General features: G+C 38.8%; 1 protein-coding gene across 15 annotated transcripts in view; it reads right to left on the minus strand.

Annotated features, from left to right (window-relative positions):
* Positions 1–26,100, minus strand: part of Rnf38 (ring finger protein 38) — a 104,994-nt gene that overhangs the window by 5,631 nt on the left and 73,263 nt on the right. For 14 of the 15 annotated variants that reach the window (XM_060379844.1, XM_021645974.2, XM_060379845.1 and 11 more), the window contains 8 exons: positions 19,697–19,890; positions 16,681–16,894; positions 11,742–11,909; positions 10,514–10,684; positions 9,090–9,251; positions 8,225–8,331; positions 6,066–6,150; positions 3,755–3,876 (listed from right to left, as the gene is read on the minus strand). In XM_060379844.1, coding sequence (XP_060235827.1) covers positions 3,755–3,876; positions 6,066–6,150; positions 8,225–8,331; positions 9,090–9,251; positions 10,514–10,684; positions 11,742–11,909; positions 16,681–16,894; positions 19,697–19,890 — 1,223 coding nt within the window. Of the gene's footprint in view, positions 1–3,754; positions 3,877–6,065; positions 6,151–8,224; positions 8,332–9,089; positions 9,252–10,513; positions 10,685–11,741; positions 11,910–16,680; positions 16,895–19,696; positions 19,891–26,100 lie in introns of those variants that run through there. The other variant, XM_060379847.1, reaches the window with a different exon arrangement.

Here is a 26,100-nt window from a genome sequence, read left to right on the forward strand (position 1 = left end):
ACCACTATCCTAAAAATGATGATGCTAATGGATTTCCCAAGGGTTCTTTGATTTACTGACAGATTATCAAAATTTTCTGGTTAAGGAGCTGGAGAGATGGCTCAGAGGTTAATAGCACTTGAAGACCCAAGACTGAAGGTCCACTATCCATGTGCAAAGCTGGACATGGCTGTGTGTGTTCTAACTCCAACACTGGGAGACAGAGACAGGGACGTCGAAGACTTCCTAGCTGGCCTGTCTAGAGGCAAAAACAAACTAGCTTAGTGAGACCCTATCTCAAGACAATAAAGTGGAGAGCAACAGAGAAAGACACTCACTGTCCTGTGCATGCACAGGCTCATGCAACATTCAAATGAGCACCACACACAAACTACACTCATAACACACACATCCACCAGAAATAACAAAAAACAAGCGGCAAAAGGGTATTTCTAATTAACATCCAACTTAGTCTGAAAACTAAAGGTACTATACTACTGATATTGTATTATTTTAATAAGTACTGGAATAAGGTTGAACACAGTGGTGCACACCTTTAATCTTAGTACAGAGGCAGGAAGAGCTCTGTCAGTTTGAGGCCAGCCTGGTCTAATGAATTCTAGGACATCCAGAGCTACATGGTGAGACCCTGTGCCCAAACTCCAAAAAAAAAAAAAAAAGGTCCTGGAATAGTAGGACAGTCACATGAAAAAGAGCAAAGGCAGACCTCCAAATCTGGGGTTGGTGGAGTTTGCTGTATAAGCATAAGGCTCAGAGTTCAGATCAAAGGACTAGCATAAACAGCTGGGATCCCTGGGCTATGCTAGTGGATTAGCAAGGTTCAGTGAGAGACCCCGACTTAGAGAACTGCAGAAGGACTTGAAAAAAGAAACCGGATATCAACTTCTCATCTCTATGTGCACACACGTGCGTATGCACCTGCAAACACATGACAAACATGTACGCAAAAATAATTTACCTCAAAAAATGGAACAAACCTCTAGATTAAGGGGAAAAACAGTCAATTTTTGTGAGTAATAAGTAATTTTCTGCCATGAGGAAAATATCAGCAATCAATAGAAAAACAAACAATAAAAATGAACTAAAACAAAATTAATCAAAACTGGGTGGGGATACAGCTCCAGGGTAGTGTTTGACTGGCATATGTTAAGACCCACTTCGGATCCTCAACATCACAAAATAAATTCCATCAAAAATTTAAGAAATTTGTTTTTTAAAGGATGCCATCAAGAAATTGCAAAGGGGAGGCTGAAGAGATGACTCAGAAGTAAAGAGCACTGGCTGCTCTTCCAGAGGTCCCGAGTTCAATTCCCAGCAATCACAAAGTGGCTCATAACCATCTATAATGAGATTTGGTGCCCTCTTCTGACGTGCAGGTGTACATTCAGGTAGAACGCTGTATACATAATAAAAAATAAAATAATTGCAAAGGAGATTATAGTTCAGAGACCTTCACTAGTATATGCAAAAATATGGTTTTAAAACCAAAACCAACTATGACAACCTACAGAATGGGAAAAATCTAGGGACAAGGAAATGCTTTCGTGGAGGCTAGAGACCCATGGCAAAGTCTCCCTCAATTGCTCTCCACCTTTCATCTACTTACTTCGGCTCTTCAGGCACCTTTACATGGGTTCCTGTGATGGATCTAGGGTACTGGAATTAGAGGACTGCATAGCCATGGCCCCCAATTAAAAGTGGGTTCTGGAAGCCTGAACTAAGGTCCTCACCCAAGCACTTTACCCCCTGAGCCAAACCTTGTATTTTTGTTTTTTAAGATTATCATTACGTTTCTCCCTTCCCTTTTTTCTCTCTAAACCCTTGCATATAGGCCCTTGCTTTTCCAAATGAATGGCCTTTTTTTTTCACTAATTGTTATTGCATGCATATATGTATATACTTATAAATACAAACTAGTCAATCTGTATAATATCTCCTGTATGCATATTTTCAGGGATACCATTTGGTATCGAATAACCAAAGATGAAGTCTCTTACTTGCCAAATAGGCTAGGCTGGCAAGCCCCAAGGATCTGCCTACTTCTGACTTCCCAGTACTGGGATTCTAAGTATACATCATCATCACACTTGGCCAACCGCACATGGGTGCTGGGAACTGAACATAGGTCCTCACGCTGTTCACCAAACACTTCATAAGCAAACTGTCTCCTAAGCCCACAGAGTGGGAGACATTACTGAACACCTTTTACCTAACAATTTTTTCTTTAACATAGAAGAAAATTCTTCAGTTTGGTAATAAAAGATAACCCAACTTAAAAACAATGATTTGAATAGATTTCTCAAAAAAAAAAAAAAATTACATACACACAAAGCCCAATGAACACAAGAAAAAATGTTTAACATTAGCAGCCACCAGGAAAAGGAAAGTAAAACCACAGTAGCCTAACATTTTAAACCCAGCAGGATGGCTTCAACAGAGACAGAGAGACAATATAACGTGCTGGAAACATGGAAACTGAAATCTCTGCACAGCTCTCAGGAATACAAAACGGAAAAATTGTGACATAGGATTATGAATTTAACTTAGCAACTCACTTTCAGGCACTTCACTTTCACTCAAGAGAAATGAAAACATAAGCCCACAAAAAAGTGTTTACACAAATGCTTCAAGTAGCATTATGCACTAATAGCCAGACAGTGTGAACAGCCTAAATGTCCATCAACTAAAGAAAGGACAAGCACAGTACATCCATACCAGAGTATTATCTGGGTATAAAAATGAATACCTGCTGAGCAGTGGTGGCCTTTACTCCCAGCGCTCGGGAGGCAGAGGCAGGCATCTTGAAAAATCAATATTTGAATGAATGAATGCCTTAGTGATACAAGCTGCTATATATAGAGCTGAAAAAAGTTATGCTACATTGAATTTCTGGACAAACTTGAAAGACTAGGTATTATAGTGGTGGTTCTCAACCTATGGGCTACAACCCCTTTGGGGGTCAAATGACTTTCACAAGGGGTCACATATCAGATATCCTTCATATCAGATATTTACGTTACGATTCATTAACAGCAAAATCACACTTATGAAGTAGCAACGAAATAATTTTATGGTCGGGAATCACCACAACATGAGAAACTGTATTAAAGGGCCACAGCCTTAGGAAGTCTGGAGAAGTACTGTTGAAGGCTTCCAGATATGTGCTACCTAGAGACAGAGGCAATGGGCATGAAGAGGATGAGAGGCAAGCAGGTGGTGGCAGTGCAGGCCCTTGATCCCAGCATCTGGGAGGCAGGCACGCAAGTGGATCTCTGGGAGTTTGAGGACAGCCTGGACTACAGAACAAGTTTCCAGACAGCCAGGACTGTCTTTCCTGTCTCAGAAAAGAAAGAAAGGGGTGGAGGCAGGAGCAGGGTACTGAGAATACATGAGAAGTGGTTGCTAATAGTTAAAAGGAAATCCTTTTTTTTTTTTTTAAAGGATGAAGTTGTCTAAACCTGTGGTGATTGTCACACAATGTTATAAACACCCTAAAAACACACACATGGGGGTGAAGTTCATGGGATAGGAATCTCAGCTCATTCTGTTTTCAAACCTGTATTTAAACATCCTAACAGCAGTCACTTGCTACTGTGACTAAGAAATTTAAATAGTCCATATGATAGAAATCCCCTTACTGGTCAGCATGGGCTTAGAAAAGGTCTATGCTGACTACTTTCCTTTATCACATTATCTCTGGCACTCAAACTTTTACTTCATAAAGGTAGCAGGAGTGTCACAGAAACACACTTACAAAGTCTGCTCTGATTGATGGTTGCTAGGGTTGAACCTGTAAGAAGGAAGCTGTTCAATGTCCGCTTTAGTCAGTCCCCGAGGCTTCGCCTCTCCCAGTCGCTCTGCCAGGTTTAACAGGGCCTACAGAGGGGAAGGAGACAGAGTTTCATCTTTTGTTACATTTTCTATTAATGTTTGTGAATGTGCACCTGTATGTACACACATAGTACCATAAAGCACATGCAGAGGTCAGAGGACAATGACGGGGATACGAGTAGTAGGGGTTAATAATTCTCTTTACACCAAGTGAGTCCCAGGGATTGAAAACGGGTCATCAAGGCTTGGGGGCAAGAGACTTCAGCCATCCACTGGAGTAACTTCTAACTTTTTTGAGACAAGTATCACATTGCAGACTAGGCTGTCTTGGAACTCAGGTTGTAGCCCAGGCTAGCTTCAAGTTCATGGTAATCTTCCAGCTGCAGTCTTTCAAGTGTTAGTAGGATTACTGGTGTGAGTGAACTTACAAGCTTTTTATTTTACATAGAAAACTTTATGTACTTACTCTAGAATTAAATGGAGTTCCTAGGATAACAACCTTTACTTGACTCCTTTGCATGTTTCTGTTGAGGCTGCACCCTAACTTTTTAAAAGATTTTTTACATTTGCTTTCAGTAAGTCTTTCTAGTCACGTCCAGTCTTGGAAGGCAATCTCGCCTGTATCTGCTATAAGCGGTATTTTTCAGGAGCAAGGGCACAGACTTGCAGAGAGATGCATTAGGACAGCAACTAAGACATCCACCATGAGAGTGATTCAGGGCTATTAACTCTGGTCCTTTGATAAAGCCTGTCAAGTCTCTTTTTATCCTTATATTTGTTGAAGAAAGCAAGTCAAAGACCTGTAGAAATTCCCAGTGGGTGGCTACGAATGTAGCTCAACTGGTGGAGTGATGGCTTAGCATGCTCAAAATACTGGCTTACAGCCTCAGGACAACATCAAACCAGATATGGCGGAACTATTAATAACAGTACTTAAAAGATGGAGGTAGGAATAATCACAAGTTCAAGGCCAGCTTGGAGAACCTGTCTCAAAATAAACCAAAAACCTACAGACATTCCCAATATGACTCTAATGACTTTCTACTTCTGACATATTTGGTTCAGCACATTCTTATGAGAAATATGACTCTTGTCAAGCCCACAGATACCAGGTACTAATGAGCCTGTTATGTGCTATAAATTTATCAAGGCTGGCAAAATACTAATTTCACCATTATTAAGAGAAATATTCTTATAATGAGTAACTCCTACACACTAAATTGCATCCAGTAGTATACAAAGAAAAGATGGAATAAAAAGACCAAAGAATTGGTTTTTAAAAGTATTTACTATGAACTCATACTTAAAAATACCTGAATCTTTAGTATGTTACAATTATTATATTTACTGATTTTACGCTAGTACCTCGTTCTTCCTGAACTTTTAATGGATCATTATTTACCTACTTTAACATATAATTAGGTTGCCTTTTTTTTTTAACAAAGACAAGTGTTTTGCTATATAGCTCAAGCTGATCTTGAATTCAAGATCCTTCTGACTCAGATTAAAAAAAAAAGATTTATTTTTTATACATTATTTTGTCGGCATGTGTGCCTGTAGGCAGGAAAAGGGCATGGAATTCTCACTATAGATGGTTGTGAGCCACCGTTTCGTTGCTGGGAATTAAACTCAGGACCTTTGGAAGAGCATCCAGTGCTCTTAAACTGAGCCATCTCTCCAGCCGGACTCAGACTCTTAAGTACCCAATATCATGCCTCAAATCTCCATTTCTCTCTTTTTTTTAAGACATGGTCTTACTATGTCGACTAGGATGGCCTCAAATTTACTGTACTTCTGCTTCCACCTCTGAAGTGCAAGCACCACAGGCATGTGTGACCACACCAGGTCCACTTTGTCCCTTCCACTTCAGTCACGGACCATATGTTTTATTCCACAATGTGTAACACCTGCTCATGCAGTAAGTAAGAAAGCAAGTAAAATCCCTTTCTTCAGGATTCAGCGCAAACGTCTTTGTTTCCACAAATCTTTCTTACACATCTCATCAAACTCAACACGTTCTCATCGTTTGCATTCTCCCTGGAATTGTGGCTGAGCAGAGTAACTACCTACTCTAGCAGCTTTGTGGCAAATGGTCAAGTATTCTAGGAATGCTGGATCATCTTATGACTTACATGTATCTTAAAATGTAAAGTTAACCCAATAAACATTTATGTGAAAGTATACGACAATTACACACAATACTTCTTAAATTAATTCATAATTCATCTACAAACCTCATAATTTTCAACTTCTCCATCTTCCACATCCAATTCAAAGCTGAAAGTTGGGCCCACTGTAGGTGGTACTGGAAGCATTGATCTACAAAGAAAACCACCAAGGAAGCATTAATATGTAGGTACATTAACACAAATATGCAGCAGAAGGACAAATCACACAGACGAAGGAGGTCAGTGGTAATTAGTAACTCATTAAAGGCACTGACTTTACTAGGAACAGACTAAAGTTGACAGTGAAAACATACCATTTACAATAGCATAACAAGCCAAATGTGAAAACCAGAGACTGCTTCAACAGGTAAAGGAGCTCTATCAAGCCTGATAATCTCAACTTGATCCCCAGAACCCACATGATGGAAGGAGAACCCAGCTACCACAGGTGGGCCATGGTGTGCACATGCACACAGGCATGTGTGCACACACTCACACTAATAAAAGAAATGTAATGAGAAAAATGTAGGCAGAGACTTAGTAAAAATTATGTAAGACATATATAATAAACACTGCTAGGCAGGGGGCATGGTGGTGCGTGCCTTAAATGCCAGCACCCAGGAGGCAGAGGTAGGCAGATGTGAACTCAAGGCCAGCCTAGTCTTCAAGGCTAGTCCAGGACAGCCCTGTCTCCAAAACCCAAAACCAACCAACCCAAGACTGCTAAGATAAACAGTAATATAAAGCAGACTAGAAAGATGACTTGTTAGTACTAATTCTCCATATTGATCTATGGACTTTACACAGAACTAATTAAGCTTCTTTTATCTTTTAGTACAAAATTAATGTAAATTTTAAAATTTACATGAAAATGCACAAGATTAAACAGAAACATTTTTAAGCTCTAAATTGGGAGTCATATTACTCTATTTTAAGACAGGAGAGAGGTGGGAGATGGGAGGGAGGAAAAGGAGCTAAAATAATCAGAACAGTAACTTGTAGTTTAAAGATTACAGTTCATTCTTGTTTTAAAAGGTCATTATAAGCATGTGACTCGAGTCCCAGTCAACGAAGTATCAACAACAATAAGATGTTTCATTTGGGAGCCATCAAGAGAAGCAGGTAGGAAGAGAAACCTGTTTTTTCCCAACCCTTCCTTTCTTTGAGACAGTGTCTTGCTGTGTAACCCAGCCTGGCCCTGGTACTTTTACTGTGAGGCAAGCTGGCCTTGAACTCAGTCTCTCAGCTCCGCGACCCCCGGGATGACAGTACACCAGCACACCCAGCTTCCCACGCATACGTCTATGCTGGGCTACTGATATGATGGCTGCAGCTTCAGGACCATGAGCACACCCTAGGATTGGAGGGCAGAAGAATCCATCTCCACAGGCAGAAGGTTAACAAACCATCCTGGAGTTGGCCTACCTACATACTTCATTATGTACGAAACAAAAAACTACCATAGTTAAGCCATAATGTTCATTACAGACAAACTTAATCCTAACAGACAAGTTTTAAGATGTAGAAATGACTTCTTGTTTTTTTCCAAGAAAAACACCATCAAAAGCTGGATAATCAAAAGCTACATGAAGGCCTAAGACATGACTCAGTACAGATGTTCCCAGCAAGCCTGATGATCCCTGAAATTCACAGGTAGAGAGAATATGCCTCTTCAAGGTGTCCTCCGACCTTCACATGCCTGCTGTGGCTTGCACATACTCCCTGACCCCATGCATGATAAATACATGTGAATAGGGGTTGTTTTGTAACTCTAGGTGCTAACAAGATGGCTCAACAGTTAAGAGCACTTGCTGTTCTTACAGATGACCTAGGTTCAGTTCCCACTATCCATATAGTGGCTCACAACCACCCGTAACTCTAGTTCCAGGAATCTAATGCTCTCTTCTGGCCTCTACAGGCACTGCATGCACATGGCACAGATAAACATTGGCAGGGGAAGACTAACACACAAAATAAAATCTAAAACAGAACAAAACAAAAAATTTGATTTAACTGTTTAAGTGGCAAATACTTTAAAATTTTCCATCTTTTAATCTGTTAGATAATTTGTGTTTCTACCTTCCTCATTTCTTAAGTAATGGCTCTCTAGTCCCATAACCACTTAACATCAAGCAAAAATAGTCTCTTAACACATACTAAGACCACAAGGAAGGCATTCATAAAACAAATACTCTCAAGAGAATTCAGTAAAAGAAGGTACTTACAACACATATGGTAGTAAGCTGGGATGATAAGGAGGAGGTGGTATTGGCTGCTGGGACCGGTATCTACTACGTCCTGTGAGTCTCCGAGGCATAAATGGAGGATAAGGCTGTAAAAGGGAAAGGTTGAAAATGATCATTCTATGTTTATAAGCAATGTCAAATAATCTATTTAAAACTATAAAAAAAAAGTGTCTGAATGATGTTAAGAGAACATGTCACAGCATGAAAGTGAAGGGTCAGATAAGTCTGTACAGTTGGTTCCTTCCTCCTACCACCATGTGAGTTCCATCCTGGAACTCAAAGGCTTACATGGCAAGAACCCTTACCCTCTGAGCTAGCTACCTTGCTGGCTCCAACTTGGTTTTTTTGTTTTATTTGTGGTTTTTTGAAACAAGGTCTCTCTGCATAGCCCTCGCTGTACTGGATGAATCTCGCTATGTAGACCTGCCCGCCTCTGCTTCCTGAGTGCTGGGATTAAAGGCGTGCACCACCACTTCCGGCTTCCCAACTTGTTTAAGTCAGGGTCTTGATATCTAGCCCAGACTGGCCAGGAACTTGCTCTGTAGACGAACCTGGCCTTAAACTTGCAGTAATACTCCTGCTTTTCCTTCTGAGTGCTGGGATGACAGGCTTGTGCCACCATGTCCAGCTGCCACTTGGTTTTTTTTTTAAAAAAAACTTACAGTTCACTTGTCATTAACTAGTTCTTTTATGTTAACACTGATACTACAACCAGGATAAAACACACACGCAAGTGATTTTAAGAATATATGAATTCCAAACATTTTCAGAGTCACAGTGAAAACAACTCAGAATAAGTTGTCAAATAAATAAATGAATAATATAGCAATGCATGTAGACTTACTACTCCAAAGGACACCTCCTGATGCAAAGGGTCATGTGTCAGGAACTGCAAAGGAGCTGACGGAGGTAATGTTGGAGGATGGGCTGAAGAGGGATAAGTAAAACTGCCTACTTGAAGATGTTCTCCTAAGAGCTCCACTTCATTTTCTATCCTCTGCAAAGGCTGTGGAGGGAAAAAAGAAATCACTATGTCCCCAATGCTTAACATTTTTTTCAATAATAAAAACAATAAATAGTACTTTTAAAGCCATGGTTGATACAGCAAACTAAAATAAGACAGACGATTTCCTACCTTTAATTGGTCTTAATTACACATTAAGCATTTCCAGAATAGTATGTCTTTTAATACTCAAACTCTTAAAATGGGAGAGGAAAAGTTATAGTAAGTCAATTAGAAAGTTAGTTTTAATTGTCATAATACCCTAATCAACAGAACTTTCAGACCCTGACCCTCCCGTAATAAACTAGCATATGTATGTCAAAGCAGGGAAAATGAGGTATGGTACAGTGCAAGTTGCACCCTGGTACAAAAATCATAAGCTTTGGCGTCAATCAGTATGTGACTTTCAGATAAATTCTGTATCAGTATTCTTCACTTACAAAACGGACATTTCTGGTTTACTTTTACTGTGGCTGGGCATGTTAGCATATTCCTTGGGGTGAAGGCAGGAGAACTGTTTGAAGACAGCCTAGGACACACAGGGAGACTAAAACTCAATGTATTGTGAGCACGGAGTGAACAATGATTATAAATCCCATTGTACTTCATAGCATGTGGTATGCTTTCTTAAATTGTGTCACAGGCACCTTGTACACATGGTAATACATGGTGTGTGTTCTATCTCCACTCTCTCTCAGTGCTGACAATTATAAGGTTTCCATTTCTCAATTTAGAAATAGACGAGAGGGCAGTGAGGTGGCTCAGATGTGGCTTGCTGAGTAATTCTGGCAACCTGAGCTCAAGTTCTTGAATGTACACTGAAAGTGGAAGAAAACCATCTCCACAAAACTGTGCTCTGGCTTCTAGGAGCCTGGTGCCCCAACCTCAGAATGAACAAACACACAATTATAGACTTAAAATAATTAGAATGCATAAAGCAGAAATACATACATAATGTGTACATAAAACCTAGTTAAGAATTTTTCTTTGCTTTTAACTGCCTGGAAGACTGCAGATATACAGAAACAACAGAAATTCACTTAAGGTAAGTAGTACTAAAATAACCAGGAAAAAAATGTAAATAAGCTAACTCTAAAGTATATTTAAACAAATTTATGAATAAGTAGTTCCTTCATTTCTTTTAAGAGCTGCAAGAATACCAACGTTGTAGTGCTTAAGTGGCAAAAAATGACTTACATTTACTGAACTAATTAGCCTAATCTTAACATTCTGGAAAAAATGCAAACACAAAGAGAAATACCTACCGATCGTGATTGCTGTGTTTGGAAAGGAACAAACTGGCCTGGTGGTGGCAAATGAGGAGGATGATGGGGAGACAGATGAGGAGGATGTAGAAGAAATGGATCACTAGAAATAAGGGGTGGGAATGCAGCATATGGTACTGGTAAGTGCTGAACTGAACATGCCTGAAGCATCTGTAAAAAAAAAAAAATACTTTTAAGTTAAAAATGTCAGATGATACAATTTTCTTCAATAAGATATGAATCAAATTGCCACACCTCCCCCCACTCACACAAAAATGTCTAACTTATAATAATAAATGTTAAGTACTAGAATATTTCTGTACCTATAAGAATTGGTAAATAGTTTAGTCTGTACTTTGTCATTTTTCCAAATCGTGAAATTAAGGAAAGAGAGTACACTATGCAGGAAAAGAATCTTTTCCTTATAGTTGTCTCACTATGCCAGTCGGTAAATACAACACAATGCTTCACTCTATTCCTGAGAAACCAGCTGGGGTCATTTAATTGTTAAACTGGCATTGATACATGTATGTTTACCTTAACCTCATAAGTGGACCAGGGGAGTTAAACTTATACTCAGGTTTTTCCAAGTGCTTTCCTCTAAAGATAAGTTACTGAGACCCTCTGGATTTCAGCCACCTTCATTGTTAAGTAAGAAAGTTGAACCATGAGTCAGGATATTACAAGATAAAATATAAGCTTTAGAGGGAAAAATAAGTCTGAATCTCAAGGTCTCTATGGCATAAGAAAATACTTTCACCTTTCAGATCAAGTTTATAGATACTGTGGATGATTGCATTTTTATTAACAAGTTTCTCATCATGAAAAATGAGGCTGGCACTCAGAGTCCCCAGTGAGGCCACAGAAAGGGCTAAGGTGGCTAGATGCTAAATATTACATTACTGAGCCTAAAGCAAACTTTATTAAGGTTTAATTATAAACTTTTTTATAGAAAAAGATATGGTTTAGGACTTAAATGTACATATTTTAACCTCTGTAAATAAAATGCATCATACTTTAAAGCTAACTTTAATGGTCACTGTAATTAATCCTGAAATTTTTATTATAGTAAAATTAATCTTTTTACTTGGAAATGAAGCTACAAAGATGGTTCTTAAACTTTGTTAGCTATCCTAAGTGGGGACTGCTGAACTTTATGTCATGAACAACTAGGTATGGCACGCTATTTTAAGTAGTTAAGATCAAATGAGAATAAAGACGGACTTACTGGAGGAGGCACACTACAGACAGGGAGGTGTTGTCCACTAAAGACCACAGAGCACCCTGGGACCTGCTGTGTACTACAAGCAGGGATGTGCTGGCCTGTGCATAGTGGAATCCCATGGGGCGCCACCGTGGTGACCGTGTAGGAGACAGGAACTGTTCCTTGATGGAGCTTTTAGGGAAGAAAAGTAAAAATGTTAACTATTTTAAAAATTAACATTTGATAGCTTGGGGAGGTAGCTCAGTTGGTAAGGTACTTGTTTACATACATGAGGTCCTAGGTTTGACCCTAGCACCACATAAACTAGGCACAGTGGCTCAATCATGTAATCTTGGCTCTGGGAGGTGTTGCCAAGAGGATCAGAAATTCAAGGTCTTTGTTGTTGCTGTTGTAACTTACAGTGTATTAAAAGACAGTCTGGGCTAAATGAGACCCTGCCCAAGCAATCTGCTATACAGATTTTCATAATGTACTTCCCTCCATTTTTTTTTCTTTTTTGAACGAGTCTTAACTAGTTCAGTAAGCCTCTAACTCACTATGTAGCCAAAGTTGGCCATGAATTCCCGATCCCCTTGCTTTCACCTCCCAAGTGCTAGAATTAGAGGTCTGTGACACTATTCCTTGATTCCTCTAGTAGTTTCAACTGGAATACTTGTTGTCTTTATATAGGAAAGATAACTCTATGAAGATTATACATTATCCTCACAGATCTAGAACTAAAAGACTGAAAAAGAGGGCTGGAGATGGCCCCAGAGATGGCTGGAGATAGGGGGGAGGTTAGGTTACAAGAGGAGAGGGCAGATATGAAGGGACTGGTAAATGCGTGGAACTGGGGTACATGATGTGAAATTCACAATGAATCAATAAGAAAAAAACTATTTAGAATGTTAACTCTTTCAGCCTGCCTCCTAAAAACAATCTTTTATAAATATGAAAGCTTGTGAATTTTTAAAAATAATTATTCTGACTTTTTAGGTATACTGGTGTTTTTGCCTGCATGGTCTGTGGACCATTTAAGTGCAGTGCCCACTCAAGCCAGAAAAGGGCAATGGATCCCGTGGAACTAGCTACAGGTGGTTGCTAGCTGTCAACTTGGATACTGGGAATTGAACCTGAGTCCTCTCCAATAACAGCCAGTGCTCTTACTTGCTGAGCCCTCTCCCACACAGAGCATGTATGTTTTGTTCATATCCAAAATAAAAATATTTTTATCTAGTTTCAACAGGTGAAGGAATGAAAGAGGTATTAAAAATTAAATCTGAGTTAGGGATACAAAGCTTAGTGTCAGTGTGCTTGCTCAAAGCCCTGGGTTCCATTCCCAGCACCCTTCATAAATATGTAAGTAATGCCTAACCTTTTCCCACGTAATATTGTAGCTATGCCTTTCCCTCATTTCTCTGAGGCTAACCAGATATTTCAAAAATACTTGTTTGCTAATTAGGATATAGGTACTCAACCTGTCATTACTCTTTTGTAACTATAAACACAACTATAACAAAACAAAACAAAACTCACCATGCTGTTTTCATTCGTATTAGTATTACTTATCTCAAAGCATAAGGTAAGGAAATGGGGATCCATTTCAGATTTTAAAGAGAGAGACTTATTTATCATTTGAATGCATGTGTGTAAGCATGTGCCTGTGTGAGTTTATTACACAGGTGCCTGTAAAGGCCAGAGGTTATCAAAACCCCTGAAACTGTGGGTTCTGAGCCTTCCAAAGCAGGTGCTTAAGAACCTAACTCTATTCCTCTGTAAGGGCAGAAAGGACTCTTAACTCCTCTGTCATGTCTCCAGACTCATATTAAAAAATGTAAAGCTAACATCTAATCACCTGAAAAGGCTATAGTAAGTAAGCCAAATGCCAACAATGACATAAAATGACCCGTTTCCTCTCTTCTCAAAGATGTGGCTCACTAACATGCTTTGCAAATCAGAGTGAGAAATGGTACAGCACATTTGATTTAAATTTGCATTTATCTAACTATAGATGTTAAACTTTTTTTTTTTTTTTTTGGCATAGGTTATTAACCATTTAAGACTTTCTTTTTCATGAAGCCTCCACTGTTGTCAAAACCAAGTTTGCTGACCTGGAGCTCTCTGATTCAGCTTGGTCTAGCTGGGCAGCTTGCCCCAGCCATCTGCTATCTCCACCTCTGGGATTAAAGGCAGTCCACTCGGCTCAACTGAGTTTTATGTGCATCTTAATTCCATTCTTCAAAATTATGGGGCAGGACCAATATCTACCGAGCCATCTCCTTATCCCCATTATTACTATCATGTGTATCTATATTTGGAAGCACACATGCTTAGGTGCACTCAGAAATCAACAGGACAACTTGGAGGAATTGGTGCTCTCCTTGCACCACGTGGGTTCTGGGGACTGAACTCAGGTGGTCAAGCTTGGCATCATGGGCCTTACCTACTAAGCCATCTTGAAAGACAGACAGTGCAACTTGTTTTTTATTTTTTGAGACAGGGTTTCTCTATGTAGCCTTGGCTGTCCTAGACTCAGCTGGCCTCGAAATCACAAAGATCCGCCTGCCTCTGCCTCCCTGGGCTTTGTCAAGGGTTGCTACTTCCGTATACACTAGCTTCTACTTCCTGGGTAATGGAATTACAGTTGCACCACCATATCTTGGTTGACACTGGAAGAGCACACCTATGGCCTTGTGTATGCAGGGCAACACTAATCATCTGAGGCACATTCCCATCCCTACTGGAACTAACTTCTGCATATGATATAAAGTAGAAGCTAAAGTTCAAACTCTTACAAATAAATTCTGTGTTATTACTGCACCAGTGCTAAAAATCTTCCTTCCTCTTTTTTGAATTATTTTGGTAATCGACCAAAAAAATAAATAACCAATATATATTTATGTCTAACAACAAACACCGAAATTGAGAAATTTTAATTATATTCAATGTACCAGTAATTTTGTTTACTTTTTTCTGTTCTTATTCAAGAAAGCCCTTTCTCCTGAAGGAAATGAAGCTATTCATAAGCTACCTTTCTGGATACCTAATTGTTTTAACATCATTTACTAAAGACCCTGCCGTCTTACAATTCAACTATCACCATATATCAAATCAAAGTATCCACAGATGTGTCGCCTTATTTCTAGGCTTTATAATCTGTTTCATTAGATTACTGACCATGGCACAGATGCCTTTATTAAGTCCTAAAAACTGGAAGTAAAACTGAAAATGCTGCTTAGGATATGAGCTCAGTATAGATGCCTGGTATAGATGCAAAAAAACCCTTGTTTTTTTTTTTTTATTCAAGACATGGAGTTTACACCCCAGTCCTGGGGGGAAAAGCTGAATTGCTATGTCTGTTTATGCTTTTTTTTTCTTCAGGATTATGCAACAGTAGCTAAGTGAAGTAAAGACTTGAACTACCTAGAAAGCCTATTAACCTATATTGCTGGGTCTAAATAATTAAGTCTATTGTACAATTTGTGAATTGGCATTTTAAAATAAACAACTTTCCCAGAATTCAGGAAGGCAGAGGTAAGCACATCTTTGTGAGTTTGAGGCCAGCCTGATCTACAAAGCAAGTCCAGGGCAGCCAAGGCTACACAGGGAAACCCTGTCTCCAAAAACCACAAAGAAACAAACCAGCTTATGTGTTTGTGTGTGTCGATAAAAAGACAGCCTATGGGAGCTGATTCCACGATGTAGGTCCTAGGGACCGAGCTCAGTTCTAGGCGTGGCAGCAAGCAGTTGTTTTTTGTTTTTTTTAAACCTGCTGATTCATCTTAGCAGCTTTGAAGTGGTGTTTTTTAAAATGAATGTCTAAGTGTTGCTGTTTCCATTCATCCAATTAAAAATTATTTTCAGGAGATGGGGAAATGACTCAGTGGTTATGAACTACTGCACAGGACCCACATGGTGGCTTACTTCCATCTGTAACTTTAGTTCCATGGGATATGACACCTTTTCTGGCCTCCATGGGCATGAGACATACACGAAGTATACAGACATACAAAACACTCATACACTTAAAAAAAAAATTGTATGAGAAAGACATTTGCTTGAGTCTATGCCAAGAGGTATAGCTGTGTGTTGTTTTTTTTTTTTTCCTTAAAAGGCAAAGCAGAAAGCAGTACTTTAGGTCTGTAGTCTAAATATAGTTGCTGTAGATGATAAACAGGCATGTAGAGCTAAGGAAGGATAAAACTTCACCAAAACAACAACAGCTTGCTTTTTTCTATCAATTATAGATTTTTTAAAAAATTATCAGAGCCAGCACAGTGGCGCATGCCTATAATCCCAGAACTCAGAGAAGCAGAGGCAAGCAGATCTCTGTGAGTTCAAGGCCAGCCTAGTCTATAAAGAAAGTCTAGAACAGCCAGGGCTATACAGAAAAACCCTGTCTCGGGTGGGTGGGTGGGGGAGAGTCAAAAATCATGATCAACTTTTTAAGTTATACTAAAAATCTACTGCAATCTTATTTGGAACTCCACTAATTCCTCTAGTCTACATTTTGAGAACTGGTAGGTTTTACACAACTGGGCCTTTCAAGCCAACAGCTCATCTTTTACACAGGTTTTCTTTCAATTTCCTCAACAATGTTTTATAATTTTCTGTATACAATCCTTTGAAGCACTTGTAAAACTGATTCTTCTTTCATGTTATTTTAATTTTTTTCCCTTTGAGTTTTTATCCTCTGTAGAATTTAAATTTAAAATTGTTAATTTTCATTCATTCATTTATTGGAATAAGGTCTTACTATAGCCCTCCTTTGGCCTCGGAGATTTGCTAGAATCCACGGTGTGTGCCATAATGCTTGGTTAAATTTCCATTACTAAATGGAATGGAGAATTTAAATAGCTACATTTCAGGAATTATAGAAATGTATAACAACAAAATCAATGAATCCTAATAAATAGCCACTAAGTTTTACCATTTTTATTCCCAAGACATTTTGCTACTGTACCTGATCATGCATGTCCACCATGACTGCATTCTGCTGGGGTGGATGAGCAGCTGGATGTAACAGACGGGGAGATACATTCGGAGGGTGGAAGGCTCGAGGTTCCTCTATTGCTTGCTGCTGTGCATAAGGGAGATGGTGATAGTTTTCATCTTGACTAATGGAATTATGTCGAGACAGACGATCCCTTCTTCCTCGCTGACGCCTAACAGGAGGACTATAATAGGGTAAATGTCAAAAAGAAGGTCATTACTGTAATGCTTACTAGCATGATCCATCAGGATTCTTTATTATGTTTCTTGTAAATAATATATGCTAAAGTAAGCTGAAGTAATAAAGAACTGAATGGTTCCAAATCAATTTTTAAAACCAACTAATTTGAACATAAGACTCACCAGTAATTTTTAACAAGCATGGATCTGCAAGGACTGCTACTCTGTTGCTCTGATAGGGATTTTTCTATTACTCACATTTCCACATTTATTAAGGGAATTGTTTCATAAGGAAAAGTTACTACTCCCTCTTTAACATTTTTTGGGGGGAGGGGTGTGCACACATGCCATGGCGTATTCTGTGTAAGTCAGAGGAAAACCTGCAGAACTTCATTCTTTCCTCTTACTATGTGAATCCTAGGGATCAAATTCATGTTGTCTGACTTGGCAACAAGCACTCTTACGCTCTGAGCTACCTTGCCAGGACTTAGCTGTTTATTATTGAGATAGAATCATGGGTATTTATTTGCTGGGTTGCAATTCATATTCCTGTTTTATGGTTGCTAAGTATTTTGTATTGCCTGCTCCTCTTTTGTATTTCCATGAGAGAAGAGCATGATTCTTTTTTGCAGATTTATAAACAAAAGCTAGTTACTATCTCATCTGTAAACATACACTGCCATCCATTTAATATTTTTGGCTTATTTCTAATACAACATCAGTACATTTAAATGAGGTATGTGTTCAAAAGTTCCTAATAGTACTCTTTATAGTAATAATATCCAGGACACAACTACTAACCAATAGTAGGCAGATAAACTGTCCTACTTTAATGTAAGAGTACACCACAGTAAAAAAATAAATGCTGGGCTGGAGAGATGGCTCAGCAGTTAAAAGCACTGACCATTCTTCCAGAGGGCTAGGTTCAATTCCAGCACCAACGTGGTGGCTCACAACTGCAACTCCAGTTGTAGGGGACCCAACACCCTCACACAGACATACATATTGGCAAAACACCAATGTACATAAAATTTAAAAATAAATTTTCTATCAACATTAAACACAGATGCTTAATAAAATCAAAGAATACATTTAAATGAAAACAGAATCCCAAACTGTACTGTTTAAAAATATATATACAGGTATTCAAAACAACAACAAACAGGGATCTAGAAAGTACAAGCTTACTCCCTTGGAAGAAAGAAGACATGGCACGGGTGCACGTGCTTGTGGTGTGTGTCCATCTGTGCATCCATGTCTGTGTTAGGAGGCAGTTTATCAGAGGCCAGTTTTAATCTAGGAGTTAATGCATGTTATCCTTCCGATTGTATATTTGTTTCACATGTTCTGAATGCACAGCAAACAGTTCACCATAAATTGGAAAAAGACTATATACAGCTAGGTATTTAAGCTATAACTTTTATAGAAATAATTTGCCTAGTAGCCATAAATTACTCAAATATTTCCATATAATTGCCTAATATAGTACTGGGTATTTAAAAAGTGTTAAATGTCTGTTGAGACACTCTGACATAGATTTATTTTGGCTGGTTTGTGATATCAATGGTAGCTGTTAAGATTGTATCTATTTAATCTTCTAAGAATGCTGTAACAAAACCTGAAAAATGTCTTCAATATGTGCTTATTCTCTCCAAGTTCTAGGGTTACCAGTCTCTAACCAAGGTGTAACTATCTGACCTGGAGGTGTTTCCCCTTCTTCTTCTTTTTTTGTTTTGTTTCCAAGATAGGGTTTCTCCGTGTAGTCTTGGCTGGCCTCTAACTCACAGAGATCCACCAGCCTCTGACTCCCAGAGTGCTGGGATTACAGGCATGTGCCACCGTGCCAGATGACCTGGAGTTCTGATGAGAGCTCTGTTCCTGGCTTGCATCACGTCTGGCACAGGAGAGTGAGCTCTCTGATCCCTATTAGACGAGGGCCCCACCCTTGCAAACTTATCGAACCTCAACAACTTCCTTAGAAGTCTATCTCCAACAATCATGAAGGTTAACGCTTCAATACATGAGTTCTTTATGTAGAGGCACAAAAGCATTTAGTTTCCTAAATGGGTCAGTTTCCTGAACTGTTTCATAACAGTTTCCTAACTTAATTCCTGACTACTGTTTATTAGGTCCCAAAGAGATACTGATTTCCTTGGAATAAGAAAGTAATCTCCGGCAACTGAAGGACAAGTTGCTGAGGAAGAAATTAACCCCCCTGAGAAGGAAAGGCAAGATTCAACCTCTACTGAAAAGATGAACTAAATTTCATCTTGACTTTATACCAGTTTTCTAAGAAATAAAGCTCTTAAAGATATGAGGATTGTGGAAGGGCAGATGTAAGCTTAGAGATGTCATCTCTAAGCTCTAATATATTCTGATAGTTATGAGGTATAGAACACTTTTTAGTTACCAGGATTGTAGGCTATAGAAGGGGTGTGTATTGGGGGTATTGAGTACAGGACTTTGTGGATACTAGACAAATAATGAACCTTTAGTAGCCTAGATTCATAATCAGTCCTAAATAAAGCGGAAGGTAGTTAAATTTATATATAACGGCCTAGACTGACATTTAGGTAAACCACTTTAGTCTCCTTCAGTTTCTTTACTTACTAATGAAGAGCTTAATGAACTCTTTATAGCCTAAGATAGAAACCTGAACACCTTTTAATAATTTTATGCATGGATATATGTATGTACATGTACTGACATGTTTATGAAATAGCTATAAAAATATGCTTTCTGACACTAAAAACTATTCACAAATCCACCAGTGCAAGAAAGTAAGAAACAAACAGTTATGAACTAACCTTCTTCTGTTGCGTGCAGGTGTGTTGCATCGTTCCCCTGAGAAGTGATGCTGGTTTGGTCGAACTGAAGGAGGCTGCCTATTTGATGTCATCTCCCATGGTCGCATTGGTGGTGAGGGAGCTGGTGATGCTGATGTATAATCAAAGACTGAATGAGAGAGGCGCTGTCTCTTAGGACTTGGACTATCTTCACTCTGCCAATGCAACAAAAATGAGTAGCTGAATAAAACCATAAGGATTTCACATTACTGTATTTGCAATAGGTATTTAAAATATATTTTCCATAAAAAAACACAAGGGATATACATTATACTATCAATCCAAATTAAAAATCCTACATTAAGACATGTAGGGGCAGGGATAACAAGAAAACAGTTGCACGGTAAATATATATGTAAAAAACAAACCATTTCAAAAACTACCATGTCAGATAACATAGAAAGTTTACAACAGCCTAGCTAAATATTATATAGTACTCAACCTTGTAGAAATCCTAACCCACCTGAGAAATATCATTACGCTATAAGCAAGCAGTTCATCCTTTAGGTAGTGATGTCATTTGGTTAGGTAGAAGCCCTCCCCTTTTCCTGAATAGGCCCCAAACTCAGATGCTAAATTACGTACCCTTGCCATTCTTGTTATTTGGGCTAATACAGTTATTTCTCCAGCGATAGTCACATGGGTAAGATTAAATTTTTATGAAGCAGAGTCAACTGATTAAGACCAACAAGTCTTTTTAGACTGCCATAGCACTTTGGAAGTGTCAAGAAACAACTGATTAAGATCAACAATTCTTTTTTTAGAATGTCATAGCACTTGGGGATTATCATCTAATGCTCTAAGGTCACAGTATAAGATTTGTAGGTATAAAATTTATATGATCATGTAACCTCTATTAATTCCAGGATTCCCCAGCCAATTCAATTTGTCCATTAAGTCTCACCAAAACTGCCAAAATTCCAAATTAGCTGAAAATCTGACCAGCTAAATTTCTTTGAAAAGACTGTTCCTATTTCTAATCTACAGCCCCAAGTTCTAACTATTAGGCATTAGAATACTTTGTTGGTTTACAAAATAGTTGATATTTGTGAACACAAATACATCAAAACATTAGCAAAATATACAGGGATATATATACTGTAATTTTAAAATTAAAAAAAGATTACTTTTATTTTATGCATATGGTTATTATGCCTGAGTGTCTGTACACAAAATGCATCCAATGCCTGTGAAGACCCTAAGAGGGCATCAGATCCCCTGGAACTAGAGTTATAAATTGTTAGCAGCTATGGGGGTTAGGAGGAGATATAGAACCTAAACCCAGTCTGATGCAAGAGCAGCAAGTGCTTTCAACTGGTAAGCTACCATTCTAGATCCCCTAATGTTGTATTTTTAAAGCAATAAGCAAAGAAAACAACTGATTTTAGGAACAAAACAAATTAATGGGGCTGGGCCTACAGTGTATTTAGAGCACTTGAGAGACGAGGGCCAGAAGATTGGTAATCTGAGGTCATTCTTGGTTACATAATGAGTTCAAAGCCAGCTTATGCTACGAGAGCCTGTCTCTTAAATTAAAGCAAGCAAGCAAGCAAGCAAACAAACAAACAAAAAGCTAAAAGGTTACATGTGATTCTTCAAAATTATTTAGGCGTATCACCAAAACAGCACCTTATCCTATATTCTTTTGATGGCACTAAATATACTTTTTAATTTCTTTTATAAGAAAGCCCAGTTTTTACATTCTGAGAAAACTTGCAAATTACAGACAAGTAGCCCAGTCTCCAACTAGGCCCAGTTTAAGTGGTACTCCATCACATACTTTTTGTTTGTTTGCTTGTTTGTTTGTTTTTGAAGACAGTGTCTATGTAGTCCAGGCTGTCCTTCAACTCAGAGATCCACCTGCTTCTACCTCCTGGATGCCAGGATTAAAAAGGTGTTTCCTGGGGCTGGAGACATGGCTCAGAGGTTAAGAGCACTAACTGCTCTTCCAAAGGTCCTGAGTTCAATTCCCAGCACCCACATGGTGGCTCCTAACCATCTATAATGAGATCTGGTGCCCTCTTCTGGGGTGCAGGTATACACGCAGGGAAACTGTACACATAAATAAATAAATCTTTAAAAAACAAACAAACAAAAAAGGTGATCCCCACCTACCCAGCAAGAATTGCTACTTCTGATATAGGATTGCTGCTGCAAGACCCATAACCACTGAATTAAGATAGAAGGGACTGTCTTTTTGAGGAAAATTTGGTTTTGAATTTTTAGGGGGAAGAATTCTTTTCTGTAACAGTGGGCTGACTTTTCAATGTACCAGATGTTGACAATTTAAATGTAAAGCTGTTAAATCATAGTTACTATCTCTACTGTATAGAACACTGGTACAGATTAGGAATCCATGGAGGAATGAAGGCCGGAGGGTCTATATGAAGTTTTACGATGAACATAAAGAAGCAGAAGCAGGTTTCAGGTTCTCCCTGATGACTTTAGCAACCGTTGTACTTTCTGACAATTTTATTCACAAAGGAGGAATTGGATCATAAGATGTAAAAGTTCATCTTGAGTGACAAGGTGACAGGATAATCACCATGGAATCAAGCCCATGAGCATGTCTGAGAAGTGAAGTCTCTAGATAAGATTAAGTGAGGAGAGAACATCCATTCTAAATACGATGACTGGGGTCTTAGAATGAACCAAGAAAGGAGGCTGAGCCACTCACTGTGCTTCTTGAATACCTAGCATAGCTGAGACCCCACTGATTCACATCCCCATAGCCAGAATGGACCATAACCTCAAATTGTCCGCTAAAATCAGTTTCTCTACCTAACTTAGTTATTTTGTTGCAGCAACAAGAAAAGAAACATAGGACCAGGCTTGGTGGTACAAGGATTTAATCCCAGCACTCAAGGAGGCAGAGGCAAGTAAATCTTTTTGAGTTTGAGGACAGCCAGGTCCACAAAGCAATTCCAGGACAGCCAAGGCTACACAGAAAAACCCTGTCTTGAAAAACCGAAGGGGGAAAAAAAAAAAAGAAAGAAAGAAAAAGAAAAGAAACATAGCTTTCTTCCAGTCTTATTCAGAACTTCATCTTAGGTCAAGCACAGCACAATTTAAGGCTCCAATTCTCTTAGAAAATCCCAGACTTTCTTTGTTAAGTCTTATCTTTAAGAAAACATTTTACAACTTAAAAAAACAGTCAGCTGAACACATACCACCACAAAACATCAAATTCAATGAATTTTATGCATCTTACATAAATGTGAAGGTATGCAGAAAAGTAACACACGTTATATAAGTAATTTGACAGTAAAGCATAACTTGAGTTTTGTTTTACATTTTGAGATGGATGAAAACACGAGCATGGGAAAGTGGGAAATTTCATATTCAGATCACAATACAGTTTACCAAACGACCGCTATGAGTTACCTCAGTTAATGCTCTATAAGCTGAAGTCAAGTTATGTTCAGATGTACTTAAAATGTGTCTCTTAGTGAAGATAACTGAAAGACAACTATCCCTCATTTACACATGGTGCATTATTCTCTTTGACATGACAGTTTGTATTTTAATGTACAGTTATGATACTCTTGAATGAAACAATATTTCATTATAGAGCCCTATTTCTCAACCAGATAATACATAAAATAGTAAACAAAAAAATCAACAATGCACAAAAATTCTGAAGCATGTTTTGTTGGTTTATTTATGTTTGTTTATGAAAATGAAAGTTGTACAAAACAAAGGAGAGAATCAGGCTGGGGATTAAGAATCTGCAATGCAAGCCTAAGGACCTGAACTCTATCCACAAAACCCACACAAAAATCCCAGCGCTGGGATCAGACAGAGACTGGAGGGTCCCTGGGGGTCACTGGCTAGCCAGTGTAACCCTGTAACCCTCTATGTAGGTTCCATGCCTGTGAGACCCTATCTCAAAAGACAAAGTACGAAGATACCTGATAAAACAGGATCAGATGAATGGGGAGGAGGTCCCCCCCATCAGTGGACTTGGAAAGGGGCATGGTGGAGATGAGGGAAGGAGGGAGGGAGGGACTGGGAGGGAATGAGGCATCGGGACACGGCTGGGATACAGAGTTAATAAAATGTAACTGATAAAAAATAAAATAAAATAAATAAAAAAAAGAAAAATAAATAAATAAATAAATAAAATCCCCCCCCCCCCAAAAAAGACAAAGTACATGAAGATTGACCTCTGCATACACACATACACACACACACACACACACACACACACACACGATCAAGGTACAGAAATGTTAACACAGAGTAAACAATGGTCATAAATGACAAGCTTTTTCTTTTTGTCCACTAACACTGGTGGTAGGTAGGGCAGTGATTCTCAACCTCAGAGTCCAGGCTGGGGGTTGAAGAAGCCTTTCACAAGGGTCACATATCAGATATTTACATTATAATTCCTAACAGTAGCAAAATTACAGTTACAAAGTAGCAATAAAATGTTATGGTTGGGGGTCAGCACATCATGAGTACTGCCTTAAGGGGTCACATGGTTAGGAAGGTTGGGCTAGGAAAACAGCTCTGCCAGTAAAGTGTTTGCCTTGCAAACATTAGGACCTGGGTCAGAAGCCCAGAGTTACTTAGAGGGAGGTCTGGTAGTACATGAATGCAGGTATCAGTGCTAAGAAGGCAGAGACAGGTAGATCTTTAGGGGTCCCTGCCAACCTAGCTCCTTGTTCCTAAGGTAGTGAAAACTGTCAGAAACAAGAGTAAGGATAAAGAGTAATAGTTTCTCTGCTATGACTGTCCGAATAATGAGCCACATGTCCAATTCCGTGCTTACAGTAAAAATAATTATTTTAATGCTTGAAGAAATCTACAGAGGAGTTGAGTTCTTAGAAAATGGGAATTTCACCTAGGAAACAGAAAGGGTGTTGTGCGAGAGAAAAGAGAAAAAACAAAAAGGTTGAACGGGGCAGCAGAGACTGTAATACCAACGGAGGCAGGAGGATCACAAGTTCAAGGCCAGCCTGAATACAGCAAGTCCTTGGCTGAAAATTTTAACAAAATATTGAAAGAAACAAAACAAAACAAATAATAACAACAACAAAAAAAACAAGCCCTGAAGAGATGGCTTGACATTTAACAGTACATAACGTCTCTTGGCTCCATTAGTTATGTAGGTGGCTCACAACCCTGCCATAGCTCCAGGGCCCATGTATGTGCACATGTACATACACACACAAATAAAATCTTCAAAAAATTTTTAAGAAAGAAGGCAAAGTAAAGGTTACAAAGAAGGTATCTGGGGAAAGACAGAGACAAAAACTGAGAACAAAGTAAGGGAATGACTTTCTGAGGATCCCCCTTCTCCTGTGTTAACCGGGCTTTATTTTTATTCATTCTATGTGTCTGTCTGAGTGTGTGTTGGTAGCCCAAGGAAGCCAGAACAGTATTTCAATCCCTTACATCTGGAATTACAAGTGTTTTGTGAGCTGTCTGAAGTGGCATTGGGACCCTCTCCACAATTCACGGTAAGAACAGGAAGTGCTCTTAATCATCGAGCAAGGTCAAGTAATGTCTGCAGAAAGACAGGTTTTTAAGAGAAGAAGTCCAGCTGGGATTAACAAATGACACTCATTTACACGTGAGAATCAGCTGTGTATCAGTATCTCTTAGGACTTCCTAAGAGCGATCTAATTTCTCATCCAGGGCAGAAAATCAGAGTAGAGAAAAATCTCTGGTCTTCCCTTAAAGAATAAAGAGAAGGTCTTGTCTTATTCTAAAGGTAGGACAAAAACTAAATTAGCAGTATAAACAAAACTGTAATACTTCTTTTGAATAAGCCACAGGGATTAGTGTACCCTATGACTAGTTAGAATGAGAAACATACTTAGAGGGTGTAGAGTAGAAGTAGTTATTTAGGGGGTATAACATGTAACTAACATGGGCAAAGCCCTCAGTTCGGTTGCCAAAAGCTTAAAAACAAAACAAAACAAAAAAAACCCACCAAGTACAGCTGGCTCTAACTTTTAACTGTTTTATTTTTAACACATGGGTTTTAATCTACTGCATTTGTAATTACTAAGTTTAAAGTTAATATTGATTCCTGAAACCTCCAACAGAATATGGAGGACACAGAAAATGAAAAATATCTATTAGTGGCCTTAGGTTCAGTGATGATTTGGAGTGGGGGGCAAAAACGTGATAGCCCTGGCTAGCCTGAAACTCACTATGTGGACCAGGCTGGCCTAGACCTCAAAACATCTGCCTGTCTCTCCCAAACTGGGATTAAAGGCTTGTTACAACATGTCCAGCTTTAAGTCAGTTTCTTTCCTTCTGTTTTCTTGTTTCCCTTTCTGTTTGGTTTTTGAAATAAGGTCTCTCTCTGTAGCCTGGACTGTCCTGGCTAGATCTTGAACTTGCAGAAATCT

This window comes from Meriones unguiculatus, chromosome 3 (genome assembly GCF_030254825.1).
Source record: "Meriones unguiculatus strain TT.TT164.6M chromosome 3, Bangor_MerUng_6.1, whole genome shotgun sequence".
NCBI lineage: Eukaryota > Metazoa > Chordata > Mammalia > Rodentia > Muridae > Meriones > Meriones unguiculatus.